General features: G+C 43.4%; 1 protein-coding gene across 1 annotated transcript in view; it reads left to right on the forward strand.

Moving 5' to 3' along the window:
* Positions 1-8,061: 8,061 nt before the first annotated feature.
* ITPRID2 (ITPR interacting domain containing 2) overlaps positions 8,062-17,243 on the forward strand; it is a gene marked incomplete at its 3' end in the record, with an annotated part of 38,438 nt that continues 29,256 nt past the window's right edge. The window contains exons 1-4 of the mRNA XM_079538948.1: positions 8,062-8,105; positions 13,075-13,124; positions 13,972-14,028; positions 16,700-16,736. Coding sequence (XP_079395074.1) covers positions 13,974-14,028; positions 16,700-16,736 — 92 coding nt within the window. The 5' untranslated portion in view covers positions 8,062-8,105; positions 13,075-13,124; positions 13,972-13,973. The remainder of the gene's footprint in view (positions 8,106-13,074; positions 13,125-13,971; positions 14,029-16,699; positions 16,737-17,243) is intronic.

The following is a 17,243-nucleotide window of genomic DNA, read 5'->3' on the forward strand; positions in this document are numbered from 1 at the left end:
TTATCTTTAGTAGGGCAGTTTTTTTCTCACCCTTCTGTATCTACTGCCCACAGCTTTCTGTGTGATAACTGCAACCTTTCCTGCAGTAAGCAACTGAGTACTTAAAAAGAGGCATAGATGTCAATGTGTGTGCAGGTGTGCTCACTGGCTGAAGGCAAGTGGGAGGCAAGAGCTGCAGAAGGTAGGAGCACTCTGGGATTAGCCAGCCTCAGGGAGTACGCAGACATCAGCTGTTCCCACTGCGCAGCAGGGGAAGAATCTCAGACAATTTTAAAGAAATTAGGCTTTTTTGTGTATGTACTGCTTTTGGACATTCAGTTGGTATTTTAATTGATTAAATGGATGGGAAAGTCTGTCTGAGTTCAGAGACTGGAAGCATTTGAATTTGCATTAACTAGTGCTCCCAAAGGCAATATGAATTTAGTATCTAAATGGTCTGAGCAGATAAAGCCTTCTGTTTTAGCACCAGAAAGCTTGAACTTTGAAGTAATGGAGTAATTTCTCTGGGCAGCACAGGTTCCATCTCCATCTATTTTTGGCATCACTTTAACCACTGCCAGTCCTTTCTGTGCTTTTTAAGGAGCTACGTTTAAAGTTAATGAGACTTCTGCACAAAGGGTTTGCCAGCCAGGACCACAGACAGCCATGAGGCACATGATTAGTACAAAATGTGACACTTTCATGCTTGGACTTCTGCCCAGTGGGAGCCACTTCTGTTGACCACATAAATGAATTCACGTAAGTCACCAAAGAACTGCAGGACAGGAGTGGCTGTTGGCCACTACCGGATCAGACTGGGCTCTGGCCAGTCAGCTGGGGAAATACCTTGCACTCTGAACACTGCAGGATCCATTTATAAATGTCTAAAAATACATGCAACAAGATGGAGTTGTTAGACTGGAATATCGTCTTTAGAATGATAGCATCTGACCATTAAATTTTTACAGAAAAGGCTTTAAATAGAATGGTTGACTCATCAAGGAATTATTGAATCGGGTGAAACCATCTTTCTTTAGATTTTACTGATTGGTGTGGAAGAGTTGATGAAGTAAAATATGCCTCTTTAAGCAGGTTCACGGAAGTCTTCTGTCCTTTACAGCTCTTTTACTGGCTTTGAGTTCAGAAGTAGTTACTTCACGCATAAAGGGAAAAAGCATGAATTTGTTCTTCTTATTACAATTTTGTTTTAATTGAATTACAAATATTTTAAATGTAGATAATCTTTCTTTTGTTTCCTGCTTTCATGTTGTTTAATTGATAATCTTTTGTTGGCCAAGTCTTAGCTCAAAGGAGCTTTGAAGGCTGGATTTCTTCCTTCCCTCCCTACCCACCCTTGCCACAGATGGATGTTACACCTCTGGCACTCTGAGCTCTACTGTTTAAACTGATGTCTCAGCACTGAGTGGGTGCACCTTACACTACGTAATATGAGAACACCAAGACTGCGTAGCCCAACCTAGCTGTAGTTTTCTTTGTCAACTGTTACTGTTTTCAATTTAGTTTGGTGTGTTTTGTTCTACTGCTAGTAGCAATTGTAGAATAACTTGGTTAACGCCTTAAAGTCAATACCATTATCACTCTGGAATTTGTCATATATCCCAAGGAAAGGAAATGCATTAATTTTAGAGCTGAGTCAAGCCCATGAATGATATTGGTACATTGGGTAAATATATCTGACAACACACTTGTGTAACTAACTAGTCTTGAAAACTGAGCAGCTCAGCTCTGGATGGCAATCAAAAGGCACATCCTCCATGCTTGCTTATGGAGAGATGTTGTGTAGGCTTTCAGATGAGGAATGATTACCAACTTCATATTTGGTGCTTTTTAAAAATTTCTTAAGAAAAACAAATTATAGAGATCATTTTCCTATTTCTCCAGTATAAATTTCTGAATTTGATTAAAAACTTCAACTCTAATCTAGAGAGAATTTAACTTCAAGTTTCAGTATGCTTCATAGAGCACTTAGGAAGATGAAATGGTGAAGGGTGTACTGTGAAGTCACTCACTAGACAACAGAAGTCTACAGAAGACATTACAGAAGTCCAAAACAAACAAAATTAATAAAAAGAAATTTGTCTAGTGAGTTTTCTAAATGAATCTGCAGGGGAATATATGGTGTGCAGATCTGGATATTCTGTATTCCTTTGCTTTGTTTTCCTCTGGATCATTCTTTGGCCACGGGTACTGTAACAGCAACTCATACCTCAATGTATGTGTAAGTTAAAGAATTAATTTAAATAGTTCTGCTAGGGATTCCAAAGAGAGTCGAAATACTAGTAGGCTTCTTTTGAATGTAGATGATAATATAAAGATCTTGTAAGTGCAGGTAAATCTCCTCTGGTTTCTGGGTTGTTTTTTTTATCCTGTTCCACTAGGAACAAAAATGAAATGATTAGAAAGAAGAGTAATTATAAATAAAACTGTCCAGTAGTTCTCCAACTGTAAAAAGCATAGAATGCTGTGGCATAGGATACATGCATTAATCCACACTGTCCTGGTGTCATAAGGATGATTCTCAAGAGGGAATGGAAGTCTCTAAAATTAAAGGCAATAAGGAATGAGAAAATTCAAACCTAATTCTAAAATTAAAATGAAGCACACTCTCAATATCCTAAATCTGTGCTATTTCTTTCATTAGCCTGCTTTCTTAATATCTTCAAAAATTGCAGCTACTCACTGACATAGGTCAGAGACATGAACGCATTTACATCTTGGACAATTAAACACCACTTTTACTTTCTTCTGTATGGTGTCTGTTTTCATACATTTACGTATAGTTGGCCTTAGCTGTCTCCATCTGATTTGGTGGCACAGCTGTAATCCACTTCAGGACAGATATCCGGCTCTTCCTCCAGAAACTTCCTCTTGCTATGCTACAGTTCTTGTAAACGCCCTCACGGAAGTGGGTTTTTTCCTCCTTCCTCATGCTGCAAGAATTCATAAAAATACAAGTCACCTTATAAACCAATAGCTTTCAAGAGGGCCTAAAGTGCTGGACTATTCCAGAATGTTGGATTTTTTTTAATTAATACTGATGCATTTGTTTCTTTTATAGAAACTTCATGCGTATCATTCACATAAACAAAATGACTGGCAAAGCCATAGAGTCTGTCTGAACATTTTAACTTATTAGAGTAAAACTGCCAGGTTACTTTCCATCCTTTCTATTCCATATATTCGAGAAAGAACATCTGTCTAGTAACAGTGGTTGTTCCAAACCAGCATAGGATTTTCTTCTTTATGAAGAAAGATACTTGAATGATGTTCTAGATGTGACAGCCTTTAACTTGCAACATTTTGCTTTAAATATGCAATTTAGAAAATGAACACTTAATTTAAAAAAGAAAAGCAATGTTCTATAAACTCTTTTATTAGTATCTTGCGGCATGTATATATCTCACTGGATGCAAGGAGGTGCTCTGTTCTGCATTAGTAATTATGGTGTCCCAGTTAGCTGATTTAGGTTTCTGCAATCCCTGATGGTGTGGTAAAAACCATTGCTTCCTTTTCTAAGTTTGTTGAGAAAAATCCTCAAAGGTCTAAAACAGAAGATACTCTTGGTGTGCTTTGTCAGCATGGAGATGCAAGGTTCTTGGAATGACTAAAATAATGCAAAGTGTTCTACGAGACCAGTGGGAGGGGGAAAAAAGAAAAGGTCTACTGTCAGGGAAAAGGCCTGTGGATGCTCTGTGGGAGAGAGAAGGGCTGCTCTGCCTCCTGCCATTGCTGGAAGAGGAACTGGGTAGTGAGAGGCACATGGAAAAGCTGGGAATATAGATATCTGCACCTTCCCAAAACCACCATCTCCAAGGAACTCTACAAATATCAATCTTCAGCCATTTGCTTTCATTTGCAGTGGTGGGGTAGGCAATGGAAAAGTCAGGAAACCAAGCTGCCCATCGTTGCAGTGGGCCATCAGTCTGAAAATATCACAAGAGACAGTACACAACCCTTTTTTATATTCAATAGGTGTTTCTGATGTATTGTCAGGCTGTTGTTTTCATTTATAGTGTTACGGAGGCCTCAGACTTTATTTTTTTGGCTCAGAAAGAAGTTAATTTAATGAAGTGCATTCACTAAAATGTGGCTGTGGAAACTTCAAAAAATGTACGTGACACTGAGCTGTGTGTGTCTTCAGGCATTCTCTTGCTCTTTAAGTACCCCCTGCCAAAGCAAATAACTGCACAATATCACAGTTCTGTTACTATGTAGAAAATATTTTCTGTTAGGATGCTTGCTAGGGTGATCTGTTTGTTAGCTCCTCCTCTCTTCTTTGTGGAAAAAAACCAGCACCATGGAAATCCAATTGCAGTCAGGATGTATCACTGATCAGGAGCTGCTTGTCCCAAGATCAGACCTACATTAGGCAGCTGTATCAAGTTTATCTTGTCATGAGCTTGTTTTCACTGCAGTTTAAATGTGTGCTTTTCTTACAGTACCTCTGCTCTAAGGCATTTAATGGGACAAAAGGCACAGTACTGGGATGCATTAAGCCTGTTCTTCAGGGGCGTGTTGGACTGTGTCCTTGAGAACATGTTCTAGGATAGAAGCTCATGGAAACAGGGAATTCACAGCCAAAACAGGATTAACCATTCCTAGTTAGCTGGAGAGTTTAGTTTGTGGGTTTTGTTGTTGTTTTATGTTGGGATATAAACAGGTTCCTAATTACACAGTTTAGAATCTTCCATATGTGTGTGCGCTCACATGGTCACGGGGTCCTCTCTGTGGCAGGATTTCCGCAATGGGACTTTGGGTGCTGGTTGACCTGTGCATCCTGCAGGATGGCTGATGGGGTGGGCTTAGCCCTCTTCTGAGCTGGAAAATAGGAGAAATTGCTTCTATATCTGGCCAGTGCAAATTGCCTTGACCTCTCTGGCTCCTGCTTACCCCTTCTCTGGCACTGGGTGGCAGTGGTGATGGGGAGCCTTCTGTTGGAGGTAGCAGATAGAGTAATAGGCTGTGACCTTGCTACTGAGGGCCCACCTGGATAGCCTGTAAAGATGCACTTAATATCTGGAGGCTGAGGTATATTATATGCAGGGATACAGATAAACTGTGTAACCTTACTGGAGCAGTGAAGGGTCTCTCAATGCTCAGACCCTGAAGGGAAGCAATCTGCTCTTACTTAAAGCTCAGGAAACCCTTCAGATACAGCACAGCAGGAAAGTGCTGCTCACAGAGAACATGGGTTCTGGGATGAGTCCCCAGGGGAAGATGTGGAAACACATCATTTATGTCTTTTCAGTTTGCAAGAGAATGTGTTTAAAAAAAAACAACAAAAGAAAACAATTCTGTATCTGAAAGAATACTCCTTAGGGGGGAAAAATTGATTTGCATCCTTTTCAAAACCCTTTTGCTTCAAAAATAAGTTACTTCACTTAGTGGGATTCTTTGGGCTAAGTTGTGTCTGTGTGTTCCTATATATTTATATATTGATTTATACATTCAGAGCTGACACCCAGAAGATAAAAGTCCTATTATTATTTTAAAATATCTTGTGATTTGTTACTGTGATGCCTGGTAGATTTATAACCATGGCAGTACTGACTTAAGGAATCTATAACAGTTATTCCTTCTTACCTAACTATTGGTAATATATATATATAAATGTTAATATATAAATACTAATAGTTTCAAAAGTAATTCAGAAAAACCAAGTTGGTCTGATTTTAGTGACAAGAAGAGTTAATGGGATACTTTTTCCAGTTGCTTATTTCTTTGAAGTACAACTAACAATTACCATCTGAAGCTAGAGCTTTTATTACAAAACAATTTTTTTTTTTTTTTTTTTTTTTTACAAGCACTGGAAAGAAGCAGCTGCCAAATTTCTACCCTTGGATAAAGACCTATTTAGGACAGTGGGTGTGCAATCGTTATTCGTATGGAGTTACAAGGGAACTTTGTCAGATGCGATGAAGGTGAAAGCGTGAGCCCAAATTGCATGTGGTGGGTGCTGCAGGACTGCTCTTGCAAACAGCTCTTGGCTGCTGTTTGTATTTCAAATATTCTCCCACTGTTGTCACAACAGGCAAGCAATTATAGGCAATAATGTCAGCGATTTGTGGATTAAGAACTCCTTAAAGATGCACTGGCACTGCAGACAGTACCGCTTTTAGCTTGCAACTGTTCAGCCGCTGCTGTGCCAACGAAACTGTTACTTCCCAGAAGCTATTGTGTTCCCTGGGAAGGAGAAAAACAATTGTGGTGTGAGAATGTCACAGCACTCCACTGCCTGTGGGATTCTGCTGCAGCCCTCAGCCGGGCAACTTAACCATACAGATTCATTTTCAACAGACCACACATAAACACAAATGACGAATACTGGCTATTGTGCTGGAGCAATGCTGTGCTCGATTCTTAGAACCAAACTCGGGAAACTGTTTTTAAGGCTCCAGGACTTGAAATACACCTGTTTGTGACCTCTGCTGAGCACAAAGCTTCAGCGCAGTGTCTGCTGGGGAGGGCTCCGTGTGCTTCCTGTGGCTCCCCTCACCGGGGACAGAGGTGGCCTTGGGGCATGGCTCAGATACAAGTGAGCGCATGTCTGCCATGCAGGGAAAATGCTGATCGCTTTGAGGATCAGCAAGAAGGATTTAAGTGTTGTTTGCTCTTTCTCTAAGAGAATGAATACCTGCATTTAAAAATGCAGTCACAAAATGCGTATGGCAATAAAACTATAAAGGACAATTCAAATATAAATACGCTGTCTTTGTGCTGCTGTTTGTCTGTTTTAATTTCAATAGGACCTTATGACCTATTCAGAAAACTTAAGTTTATTTGGGAAAATAGCCTATAGGCAGAGGGGAAGTTGTTTTCTTTTTCTTTTGTAGAGGTAAACAAATGACAAGAATTCCCTGAAAAGTTTGGGCTATACAGGCTATAAAGCTGGGGAAAAAAAAAAAAAAAAAAAGAGGATAACGCTGGAGTCCCTCATCTGCAGCAAGATGCATCTAGTTAATGAGTGCTATTAAGCTGATATTCCCCTAGACTGACTGACTTCTGAACAGGCGGTATCCCACGCACCCGCTTGCCGCAGCCAGCTACAGGGTGATCTGCAGGCGCAGGGCCAGACTGGGTACAGGGGTGCCTGGTGCGGGGCTCTCAAATCGCTGAAAGCACATCTCTAGTTTTACTTTGGTACTGCCGGTGTCCCCATATACCTCTACTTATAAACCGGAGCAGAGGTTTCTTGGTTTCAAACTCCCCTAAACAAGTCAGAAAGCTGTATGCTCTCTCTCGGGCTGTCTCCTTGCGCTTTTCTGCTCCAGCTCTACGATTCTCCGTGCAAAAAGCCTCCCGGCACGCCCGTGCCCGCCCTGCTGCTCCCCAGCCGGAGGAGCGCAGGCGTCCCCCCGGGCCGTGCTACTCCCGACGGCCCCGGGCGGCCCCGGCAGGAGGCGATGCCGCCAGCCCCGCTGCCATCACGTGGCCGCCGCGTTTTCTCCCCCAGCGGTATGAGGAAGTCGGAGCCGCCGTCCGCAGCCCGGCCGGGCGCAGCCTCCGCCGCTGCCTGCCCGTGGCGCGCTATGTGAGTACGGCGGGACGGGGCGCTGGGAGTCGAGCGGGCGGCGTCGGGGCCGCCGACCCGCGGGGCCGCCCCGGGGGGAGCTGGGGAGCGGCTCGGGGCGGTGGTTGAGCGCGGGCGCGGCTCCGCTTCCCCGCAGGGTGGCTAAGCGCCGCGGCCGCTTCCCGGCGTGAAGCCCCTCCGGCGCGATGGAGGAGCCCGCGGCGGCGGAGGAGTGGCAGGGGGCGACCCAGAAGAGGAAGGCCTGGGCCAAGAGCCGGGACTCCTGGCAGGCGTCGGAAGCGGAGGATCTCTCGGCGGCGGCGGCGCAGCTGGCCCGCGGCGAGGAGGAGGAGGAGGAAGACGACGAGGAGGAGGAAGAGGAGGAGGAGGAGGAGGACCGGGAGCGGGACCACCTCGCGGGCGGCAAGCTGCCGCTGGCCGCAGAAGCAGGTCAGGGCGGGGGGCGGCGGGGCAGGGGACGCCGCGGGGCCGCCCCCGACGGCCGGGCGGTGACTGACGGTCGGCTGTCTGCTGCTCTGCCCCCAGGCCACAGCGTGCCCAACGAGAAGATCGCGATATGGCTGAAGGACTGCAGGTGGGTCCCGGAGCGGAACGGTGCGGGCTGCGGGGAGTGGTGCTGAACGCGTGCACGGTGGAGGAGCGGGTTTTGGGCACTGTTGCTCCTTCGCGTAGCGAGGCTGAAGGCGTTCTGGCTGGGGGGAATGCGGCTCGGACTTAGGTAGGCAGCGTTATTTCAGAAGCTGCTCTGTTCCTCGAAGAGGGGCTTCTTTAACTTGAGACAGGGCATGCGTAGTCTGTGACTGGTGCTGCCACAAAATGAGCTATGGGTGTTTGGAGCATGCTGTCTGCGTTACTTGTTCTTCGGTCTTAATCGCATAGAGCATAAATGCTTTTAAACCCTGTTGTAGCCACTTTTGTCCTGTCTCTTTATTCTGTCCTGCTACCCTGCAAGGGTTCTCATCCCTCTGATGCACGAAAGTAAACACTTAGCTTTCCAGTACTTAACAAAGTTCAAGTTTTCTCTTTTTTTTTTTTTTTTTTTTTTTTTTTTTCCCCCCATTGGAACTGCTTTAGATGAAGATTTACCTCTAAGATTAGCTGTGCCTTTATGATCTTTTGATCCAGTAAGCAGCTGAGCTGTGCTTACTCCTGTGATTGTGATCTGGACTGCTTTATAGCCATAGTGTCCACAGTATAGATTTCTTCATAATGTCTGTAGGCTGTACCTTGGGAGGGGTGTTGGCAGCGAAAGGCATGGAATCATACTGCATCCCCAAAACTTGATGGCCAGCCCTGGCAGGCTGCTCTCCTGGAATGCCAAAATGGGAGATTTTCTTGAATTTCCCTACAAATAGACCTGATTGAATATATCCTTAAAAGCTTAGCAGAATAAAGATGTTATATATCTGTGGTTCTTTTTTGAGTGGGGAGGGGAAAAATGGAGTAGTGAAGGGGGAAGAGCTCCCTGAGGGAGAAGTGCTTCCTAATGCCACTGCAGCGCTTCTCTCTGTATGTGTAGGATTTTATCTAGAACATTCCCTGACACTGTCAGCCCTCTATTCTGGTGCAGAATTTAAGAAATAGCACAGAACTGCAAATTGTCAGCACAAACACCTTAATCAATGGTTGCAAATCTTGAAGGATAATGCAAAGCTTGCTGTTTTATTTGTGTCCTTTAGCAACTGTTGTTTAAAGGAGATACTGGCACTTCTGGGGAATGTGTTTGCATCTGTGGCAGCAGATTCACAAAATGTGGGAATCTTGGTCTGCTATCTATTTCCATGTTTTACATGTAAGGAAATAAAATGTGACTTTATCCTTTTGCTAACATAAAAGCGCAAGCTTTAGTTAATGTACATTTGTGAAACCCTTTGCAGCCCCTCCACAGAAGTCTCTTTAAGTGTAGCTCTACTGTTCTAGAGAGTATCAGTATCAGAAAAATCTTGTGCTCTCCTCAGAAAGATAAAGGTGTTTTTTTTTGTTTTTTTTTTTTAATCTCTTAAGCCAAACTATTCAAGCAGGAGTTACCTCTGATTGCACACGGATACTGTCCATACCTGTGGGAGGTACCATTCCAGTTGCCTGAAGTTGTGCACAGTTGTGCTTTAAAGCTGGAGAATGATTTAGTTTCTATGTATATAGTGTACATGGGAGCGGCAGCTAGTTAAGTGCAGGGAAGTGATTATTCAGCTTGCATTCTTGCAAAGTGACTGTATGTATAGAAACCCTGAGCAGGCTTTATCTTGATAACAATGTATATAGGAAAAGAGAGAAAGAGAGCAGCTTTAAAAGTGACACATCAGTGCCACTGATACTCTTGTTGTTTAAAAAAGAATGCTTGAAAACAGTAGATGAGAAAACTTGCAGTTGTTGTCATCTCAGGTAGTTATTGTTTAATAACATTGCTTTTGCTTTGAAGCTTTGCTATAAAGTGTGGGTAACATTCACAGGCTGGTCTTCTGTTGGGTGATCGCACAATCACTTTCTTAAGAGTTTCTTAAGAGTTCTTAAGAGTTTGTCCTGGTATAGAAATATAACTATCACTACACCAAAATGAAGTGTTTTCTCTGTTACGTATTTTCTAGAAAAGTCACTCCCATTTTTGTCTGATTTTATATAAGCTTTTGTGAAACGTATATTGGAAAATGGGTACATCTTAGATCTCGTTTTGAATTGGCAGTAGCACAAAAACAGTAATATCAACCTCCTGCATAAATAGATCTGTTTAAAAGATGTATCTGTCTGTTTCCAAAAGCATCAGCAGTGTTATAACCAAGATGAAGAGAATGGCTGGCTGTCCCATGATGTTCATGTTAGCAGTTTGGGGCTTTTTTTTTTTTTTTTTTTTTTTTTTTTGCCTGGCATATGAATCTATGTCACATCTGCTTTGGAGAAGAGGGTAGGGCTCTTAATAGCCCATGCTACTTGATGTGGTGTAGAATTGTTTAAAAACAAACTAACAAACACAGCACAACAGCAACAAAACCAAGAAAGTGAGGATGTATCAAACTGTGACAAGAATTACAGAGGCTTCAGAAGTGTGAGATGATACCCAGAGCGTCCGGTTTGCTCATGTTTTGGGAAAGGCATTTCTTTTCTTTCTCCTTGGCGGTTTGATGAGGCATTTTTAGGCTTGTAAGAAAGCTTGCAAAGATTTTTAGTTTTGACTCCTGTAAGGTTAGAAGGGAAACAAAAGTGTTTGTATTACACAGATACAAATGGAGAAACTTTACTCAGCGGTATGGTGTGTGCTATTTTAATTCCATGTGTTTAAACTCCTCCAGTGGTTCAGGGGGGTGTCAGAGGTATTTAGGAACTATGTCCTGGAGATGCGCAGGAAATGAGTTCTTGAAATGCCTCAGAAATAAGATAGTTTTTTGGGTTTTTTTTGGTCCACATTTAAAATAAACACTGCTCCTACCCAAGTCAGGTTGTTCAAAGCAGAGGGGTTTAAGCAGAGGGCATTTACACACCTCACAGAGCCCTGGTCCTGCTGCTGTGGGAGGCTGAGCAGGCAGGCCTGCGGGGAGCACGTGGCTTACGTGGCATCTCTCACCTGCACCCCAGGATCCATCCCGCTCCTGTGTGCACCAGAGCTGCAATAAGTCATTGTTCTAATGTGATAATAAACAGGTGACTCAGCCATGTGGGAATGCAGATGAAATACTGCAAGTCTCATTGCCCAAGCAGCCCCATGGCTCTAGCCTCCCTGGGGCCTATGGTACTCCCAGCCCTCCTCGTGTCCTCAGCATCAAGGTGATGGGGACGCTGCAGTGCTTCCTCTGGAACTTCTGTGTGTAGAGTGGCCTCTAAACTGACCCCTTTGCGGGGTGCCTGGGGCTGGTTTCTTGGCCCTGATGCTGGAAAACAGCCATGCACCAAGAGGCAGAACTGCTCCTGACATTGTCCTGCAGTATTTGGGTGTCAGTGCTTGTCTCTGTTTAAGCTTGGGTTACACCTAATTCTTAAATGCACTTTTCCTAAAAAAAAAGAAATGCAAAGCAGCTGTGTATGTATGCAGGAGCACAAACAGAGAAGCAGACGGATAGCTGACAGAGCTGCTTTTCCTGTAGCTGCCAATGCACTGCAGTACTAATGGAGCTTCATTTCTCAAAGAAAATGCCAGCTTTGGTGATTGCTTTCACTGCTCTCTGCCAGCCAGTGTGTGCAGCCCTGAGCTTGGCTGACAAAGTCACCACCAGTGAGTTTCTGTATAGGAAAGGTGAAGGTGCTGGAAGGGGAGGGGTAAGAAGCGGAAGGTGCCTGTCACAGCCTGCATGTGAGCAGCGGGCACAGGTGCTGTCACAGAGCACTCACAGGGCTGACTGGAGCTGAAAGGGTCCAGAGAATCTGCTCTAACTTCTTTGAAACCCTGACGTGGAAAGTACACAAAAATTGAGTTCGTGAGGTTTGTCCTGTCACTTGCAGCACCTGGGTGTACCTGGTGTACCTGGGAGCTCCTGCTGCTGGAGCTGGCCTCTCACTGTGGGCTGGCTTCGCTTCCCATGCCAATATTAGCTTGCTCTCTATCAGCAGGCAGAACATGGAAACTCTAAACTGTTTTCAGAAGGGGAAAAGCAATTGGAAAGTACAAGATCTGTGAGAAAGCAGGTGCAAATTTTCTTTGCTTAATTTGGCCGTGACACCAAAACAAATACAGTATCAGAGCATTGTTTGCTTTGAGTTCCGTGGTCTGGTTTATGTGCTTGTCTAATTAAAAACCCAAATGAAATCTATGTAATATTGGCTGCTTTTCCCTTCTTTATGGGTATTATATTTCTGGCTTTGTTTTGGGTTTTGAGCACTATGGTGCTACTTAACGGCGACAGGTCTATCTGGTTAGACATCTCTCAGATACAAGGTGTAGAAATACCCAGAGAGTGTCAACAAATCTCATGTGAGCATGGGAAGGGATTGGACCTGTCAGTTGTTTGATTTCTGCTGCTGATTCTGGACATGGTGAGATTTGGCAAATCCGCTGGGAAGGAATACTTTCAAGGAACAGGGATAGCAGAGATCATCCAAATGAGATCTGCAATGAGTCTATAAAATACTAGCACTTGGGACATGACAGCTAATGTAGTTGACAAGATTTTGTCTTGTTTCTGACCAGTGAGTGCAGCTTTTCACCTCTCTCTTCAAAGCCTAAGGTAAATCAATGGTAAGAAGTTTTAAATGTTTAGAAAATAGGTAAGGCTTTTGACACATAAATGAGGTTGAGTTGCCCTATTCAATACCCCATACTCATGGTTTTAGGGTGTTCTTGGAGGTCTGTGATTCTCCTCAAGAGAGGGCTGTGGCCCTGAAGTCTTGCCACTGAGTTGTGTCACAGCACTACAGTTATCAACAGATTTTGTTGCTTTTCTCTATTTGTTCAGAGGGCTGGGGAGTGCTTGGGAAGTTATTGCCAGTCCTCATATGTTTGTGTTCTCTGGGGGCGGAGGGAGGGACAACTGCTGCTATCACAAGCTTGTTGCACGCTGCAAGGAAGGACATGAAGCAGCAAGTTTTTAAGCTGGTATTAATCTCTTCTGTGGTTTCAGAACGCCTCTGGGAGCCTCCCTGGATGAGCAGAGCAACCCACTGTTGAAGGGTAAGGAAAGGCTTTACCTACTGGGATCTTTTTTTTTTCTGAGAAGCATGCTCTTGTGTACGTTCACCTGAGACCTTGGCAATTTATCAGTAGTATGACAGTCTACTCAACACTACTGGGCTATTCTCATTGTGAAGCAGATGTGCCTAAGAAATTTCAAATCTTTCTGGAGACTTTAAGACTTAAAAAAAAAAAAAAAAAAAAAAAAAAAAAAAGCTGAATGGGAGAGTTTGTTAATTTTCTCTCCAAGCTGGCAAGTGTTAGATAGTATCTGTGTCTAATAACTCAGGTTGCCACACCTGAAAATTTTACTATCTGAGTAGGTCTGAATACTAAAGTTCAAAGTACAGTGAGAATTTGCAGTTAGTGACACAGTGTGGAGGAGTTACTGACTTTGTCTGAAGTCTTTGCTTGAACTCTTAATCTGGGATAGTGAAAGAGAAAAGAGAATACCTAAGCTGGACTCAGACTTAGAATCCCCCTGGTAAGATGTCTGGTGGCTAATCCATCTGTAGAAGGAGCGGATACGGTAGGTAGTACCTCTAGGTTTGCACTCTGGTTTGCTCGCAGTCTGACGTGGGAATGCTTCTGAACATAAAAATAAAGCAATGCGGGAGTTGTTCTCTTTCAAAAAAACAAAACAAAAAAAAGCCAAAACTGAGTTCTTAAATGTGACTTCTCACTACTTAGTGCATTTTTAGTGTATGAGTAATGCAGGGATTGTAGATATGGTCTAGTTATATCCTGTTGTGTCAATTGAAATGTCTTGCTAGTATCTTTAGTTAAGCTGTTGAAAAGAAAACACTGCATCATGGTAGTAGTTGAACGGCTAACTGTACATTTTCAGGCATGCTGGTGAGAAATGGAGGAAGTTTTGAAGATGACTTATCCCTGGGAGCCGAAGGTGGGTGTGGCAGGATTATGACTTTTTCTAGAGAAAAAAGAATTGTGTTCAGTCATCTGATTTTTATTTTGAAAGACAGTGTTTTCCTTCTCAAAGGCAGTTGATAAAACTGGGCAAAAAAACAGCATGGAGCACATAGGAAAATGCAAGAAGCTTTGCTTTTTTTTTCATTAGGATATTGCTATTGCTAAATGTGCTGGTCTAATCTGAAGGTCAGAGTCAACTCTGTGTTCTCTTCTGCCCTCACATTCTAATGCCCACAGCTGCTGCACAGCCCTGAGCACTCACTGGTGCTGTGCAGAAGTGCTTTCCCCTACTTGTTTGTCTTGTCCATGGGTTACTCTTGGCAGTTGTGCATGCACCGCTTCCACTGAAACCCTTGGGAGTGGCAAGTGCGGGGTTTTGAAAGGAGGAATGCAATTCTGTCAGCCAAGAGGCATACCCATTAAGAGCTGAGCACTTTTAAAAATGAAAATTACCGAAGCTGAGTAAGTCCTTTGAATCAGCAGTGTTATGTACTCTTCTGTCACTAGCTGCTTCCTTTCCTTTTCTTTCTCTTCCCCTTTTTAAAGGGAAGGAGATGTGGCTGTTTGTACTGGACGTGTTTGGTTTTGCTTCTTTTGCTACCGTACTCTGTGGGCAGAGGTGCCCACAAACAAGCAGCTTTTAAAGCATCCATAAAGATCCAAAGCATCCATAACTAAAATGGCGTGAAACAGTCTCTCAAACTGGTTCCTAGTGTGGTCTGCAGGATAGGAGCAATAAGGCTCTATCTTTTATCACTTACAAATAAATTTTAAAATAGCCTTCAGTTTTCAGTAGTTTTTTAAACTATGGTTTTCTAAGTGTCAGAATTTGCATAGTAGAAAGCCCTTTTGTCCACAGTTGTATTGTCAGTGATTTTGAAGCAGTGTGACAGGGCCTGAAGAAAGAGGTATCTCTAATTTTTAAAGACTCGGTACTTCTGAGGAAAGCAGTTAATTTGATAATGACCTTAATCTGATAATCACAGAAAAGCTGCACATTATTCACGTACTGCAATAGAGTAAGTAGGATTTTTTTTTCCCCTTAGTCTTTTCCACTTATTAGCTTCACTGCAATGTGAAGATTTCATAGGGAAAATGTATTTCTAGCAGTCATCCCAATTCTGAGGGTATGACTAAGAATGCAATTTAGAAAGCCTCCCTCTGGCCTTCTCCCTCCCCGCCCTTTTCCCTCTATCATTCTTGAGGATTTCTGTTCTTGGGGATCCTCTAGCATGATTCTGGCAGACAGCCATTTCCATCTGTTCAGGTGACTAAGATCTCAGTGCCAGAATTGCTGGTTCATTTCCACGTGTAAGGACACGAGAGCTTCTGCAGGGCTTTGCTTCCCATCAGAGAACAACAGACAACAGAGCTACTTAGAGCAGTGCTGCGTGCCTCACTGTACAGACGGCCTCTTTGGCTGGTATGAATGGCCTGCCCTTGTGCATCTCTGGCTGCCTGACCCCAGAGACACGCCAGAGCCCTGCAAGAATGGTACAGAGGGCACTGGACAGGATCCTGTAACCTTGGTGCCCTACTGGGCTGTTAGAGCCCAAAGTTTAGCAGCTGGAACTAGTCAACAATTAAGGTGTGTAGATGGGCTTGCTTTCATACTGTATGAAAATATATTTAAAATTTAAAAAAAAATGCAGCTTCTGCATTTCGTTTACATTTGAGTTCCTTTCTGATGTCTCTGGAGGTTATAAGGTCCCTGTGTTTTCCTTGTTCTTGACATTTCCCCTGAAAATGCAATGAGTGCAAATGCAAGGTTTTTCTAGCGGTGTTTGACATACCTTTGCTCTTTTTGTAGCTGATTCTAAGAGTTGCTGTAACATATGTGTGCTCCTTGCCTGTCTCATGTGGCGAGTTTGTTAATGTTGGGTTGCCTCTTTGGGAGAACCAAAGGTTCTGAGGGTCAACTCCCTGCTTTGATGGGGGTGTTGGTATTTTGGAAGAATAATGCTGCCTGGGATGCTTGCATGTGGAGCTGGCTTCTGCAGCTTCAGTAAGGGCTGAGTTGCTGGCAGGAGGCTGGTGACCATGTGCATGGCCTCCATAGTTGGCCTTCCTCAAGTCCACTTGAATCCTTGCACAGTGATGGGTCCCATCAGTTTCACAGACTTGGTGCAGCTTTTGTTTATGGACTGCATGGCTGAGAGAACTAGTGCCTGGCCTTCTGTACAGAGCTAACAGTGAGGGTTTAGAGGCTCATGTACACAGTATCAGTTACCTGGCTATGGGCACCAGCTGCTCTTCTCTTTCCAGCTGAGCAATCCTTACGTTGACCACATCTTTACTTTCTTCTTCTCCTTCCATTGTGACAAACCCTTCAGCTGGTTATGTCTTTGATTACAAAGCAATAAATCTTCTGTTAATACAACAATTACTAAATTATTGCAAGCAAAATTTCAAGTTTTATTTGATTCATTACAGCAAGTAAACAGTCCATGCAAGCTTGTATTTTAAACAATGCCTGAGTAAACTGGACTGTCTTTATGTTAGTTGTAAACTAGGAACACTTGACAATCCTATTTGTATGGAAAGAAAGTATTCGTAGAAGTGCTTGTTGGATACTTTTTCATGTTGGCTGTGGGAAGTGAAGTTGTCAAGAGGTTTGTGCTTAACATCATCTTGTTTCCCTACAGCTAATCATCTGCGGAGTGATACCCAAATGGAAACGTGGTAGGCATCTGTTTTTTTTTCTTTCCTCTTTACTTTGAAGAAATATCTGTATTTGAGAGAGAGGGTGCAGTGGAAGTCACGTATGTTACTTTAGAGCTAGGCCTGTTCAGGACATGGCTATCTACAAAGGGAGGGAAGGAGAAGATCCAGATAGCATGTGAACAGTTAATATGAAATGCAGAAAATGTAGATTTAAATTCTTCCAGCAGAGGTGAGGTAGATTTTTTATAATGATGGGGAAAAGCAGAGAAGCAAGGAACTATAGGTAACTACAGTATGATTTACCTTCTTTGGCTTGCTGGTCTCTGATCACTTCAGGAACTTCAAGGCAAGAGTGGCTTTACCTTTTGGAGCAGATATCCTTTGGGAGTGGGGAAAAAGCTCTCAGAGTAGAGGCTTCTGCTTCTTAAGGATAGCTTCTGAATGAAATGTGCTATATTTAAAATCTGCAAGTTGGCTGGAAGTCCATATTCCTGTATGGGTAGCATCCTTGTTGCTCCTCCTGAG

This window comes from Tetrao urogallus (assembly GCF_951394365.1).
Source record: "Tetrao urogallus genome assembly, chromosome: 8".
Lineage (NCBI taxonomy): Eukaryota > Metazoa > Chordata > Aves > Galliformes > Phasianidae > Tetrao > Tetrao urogallus.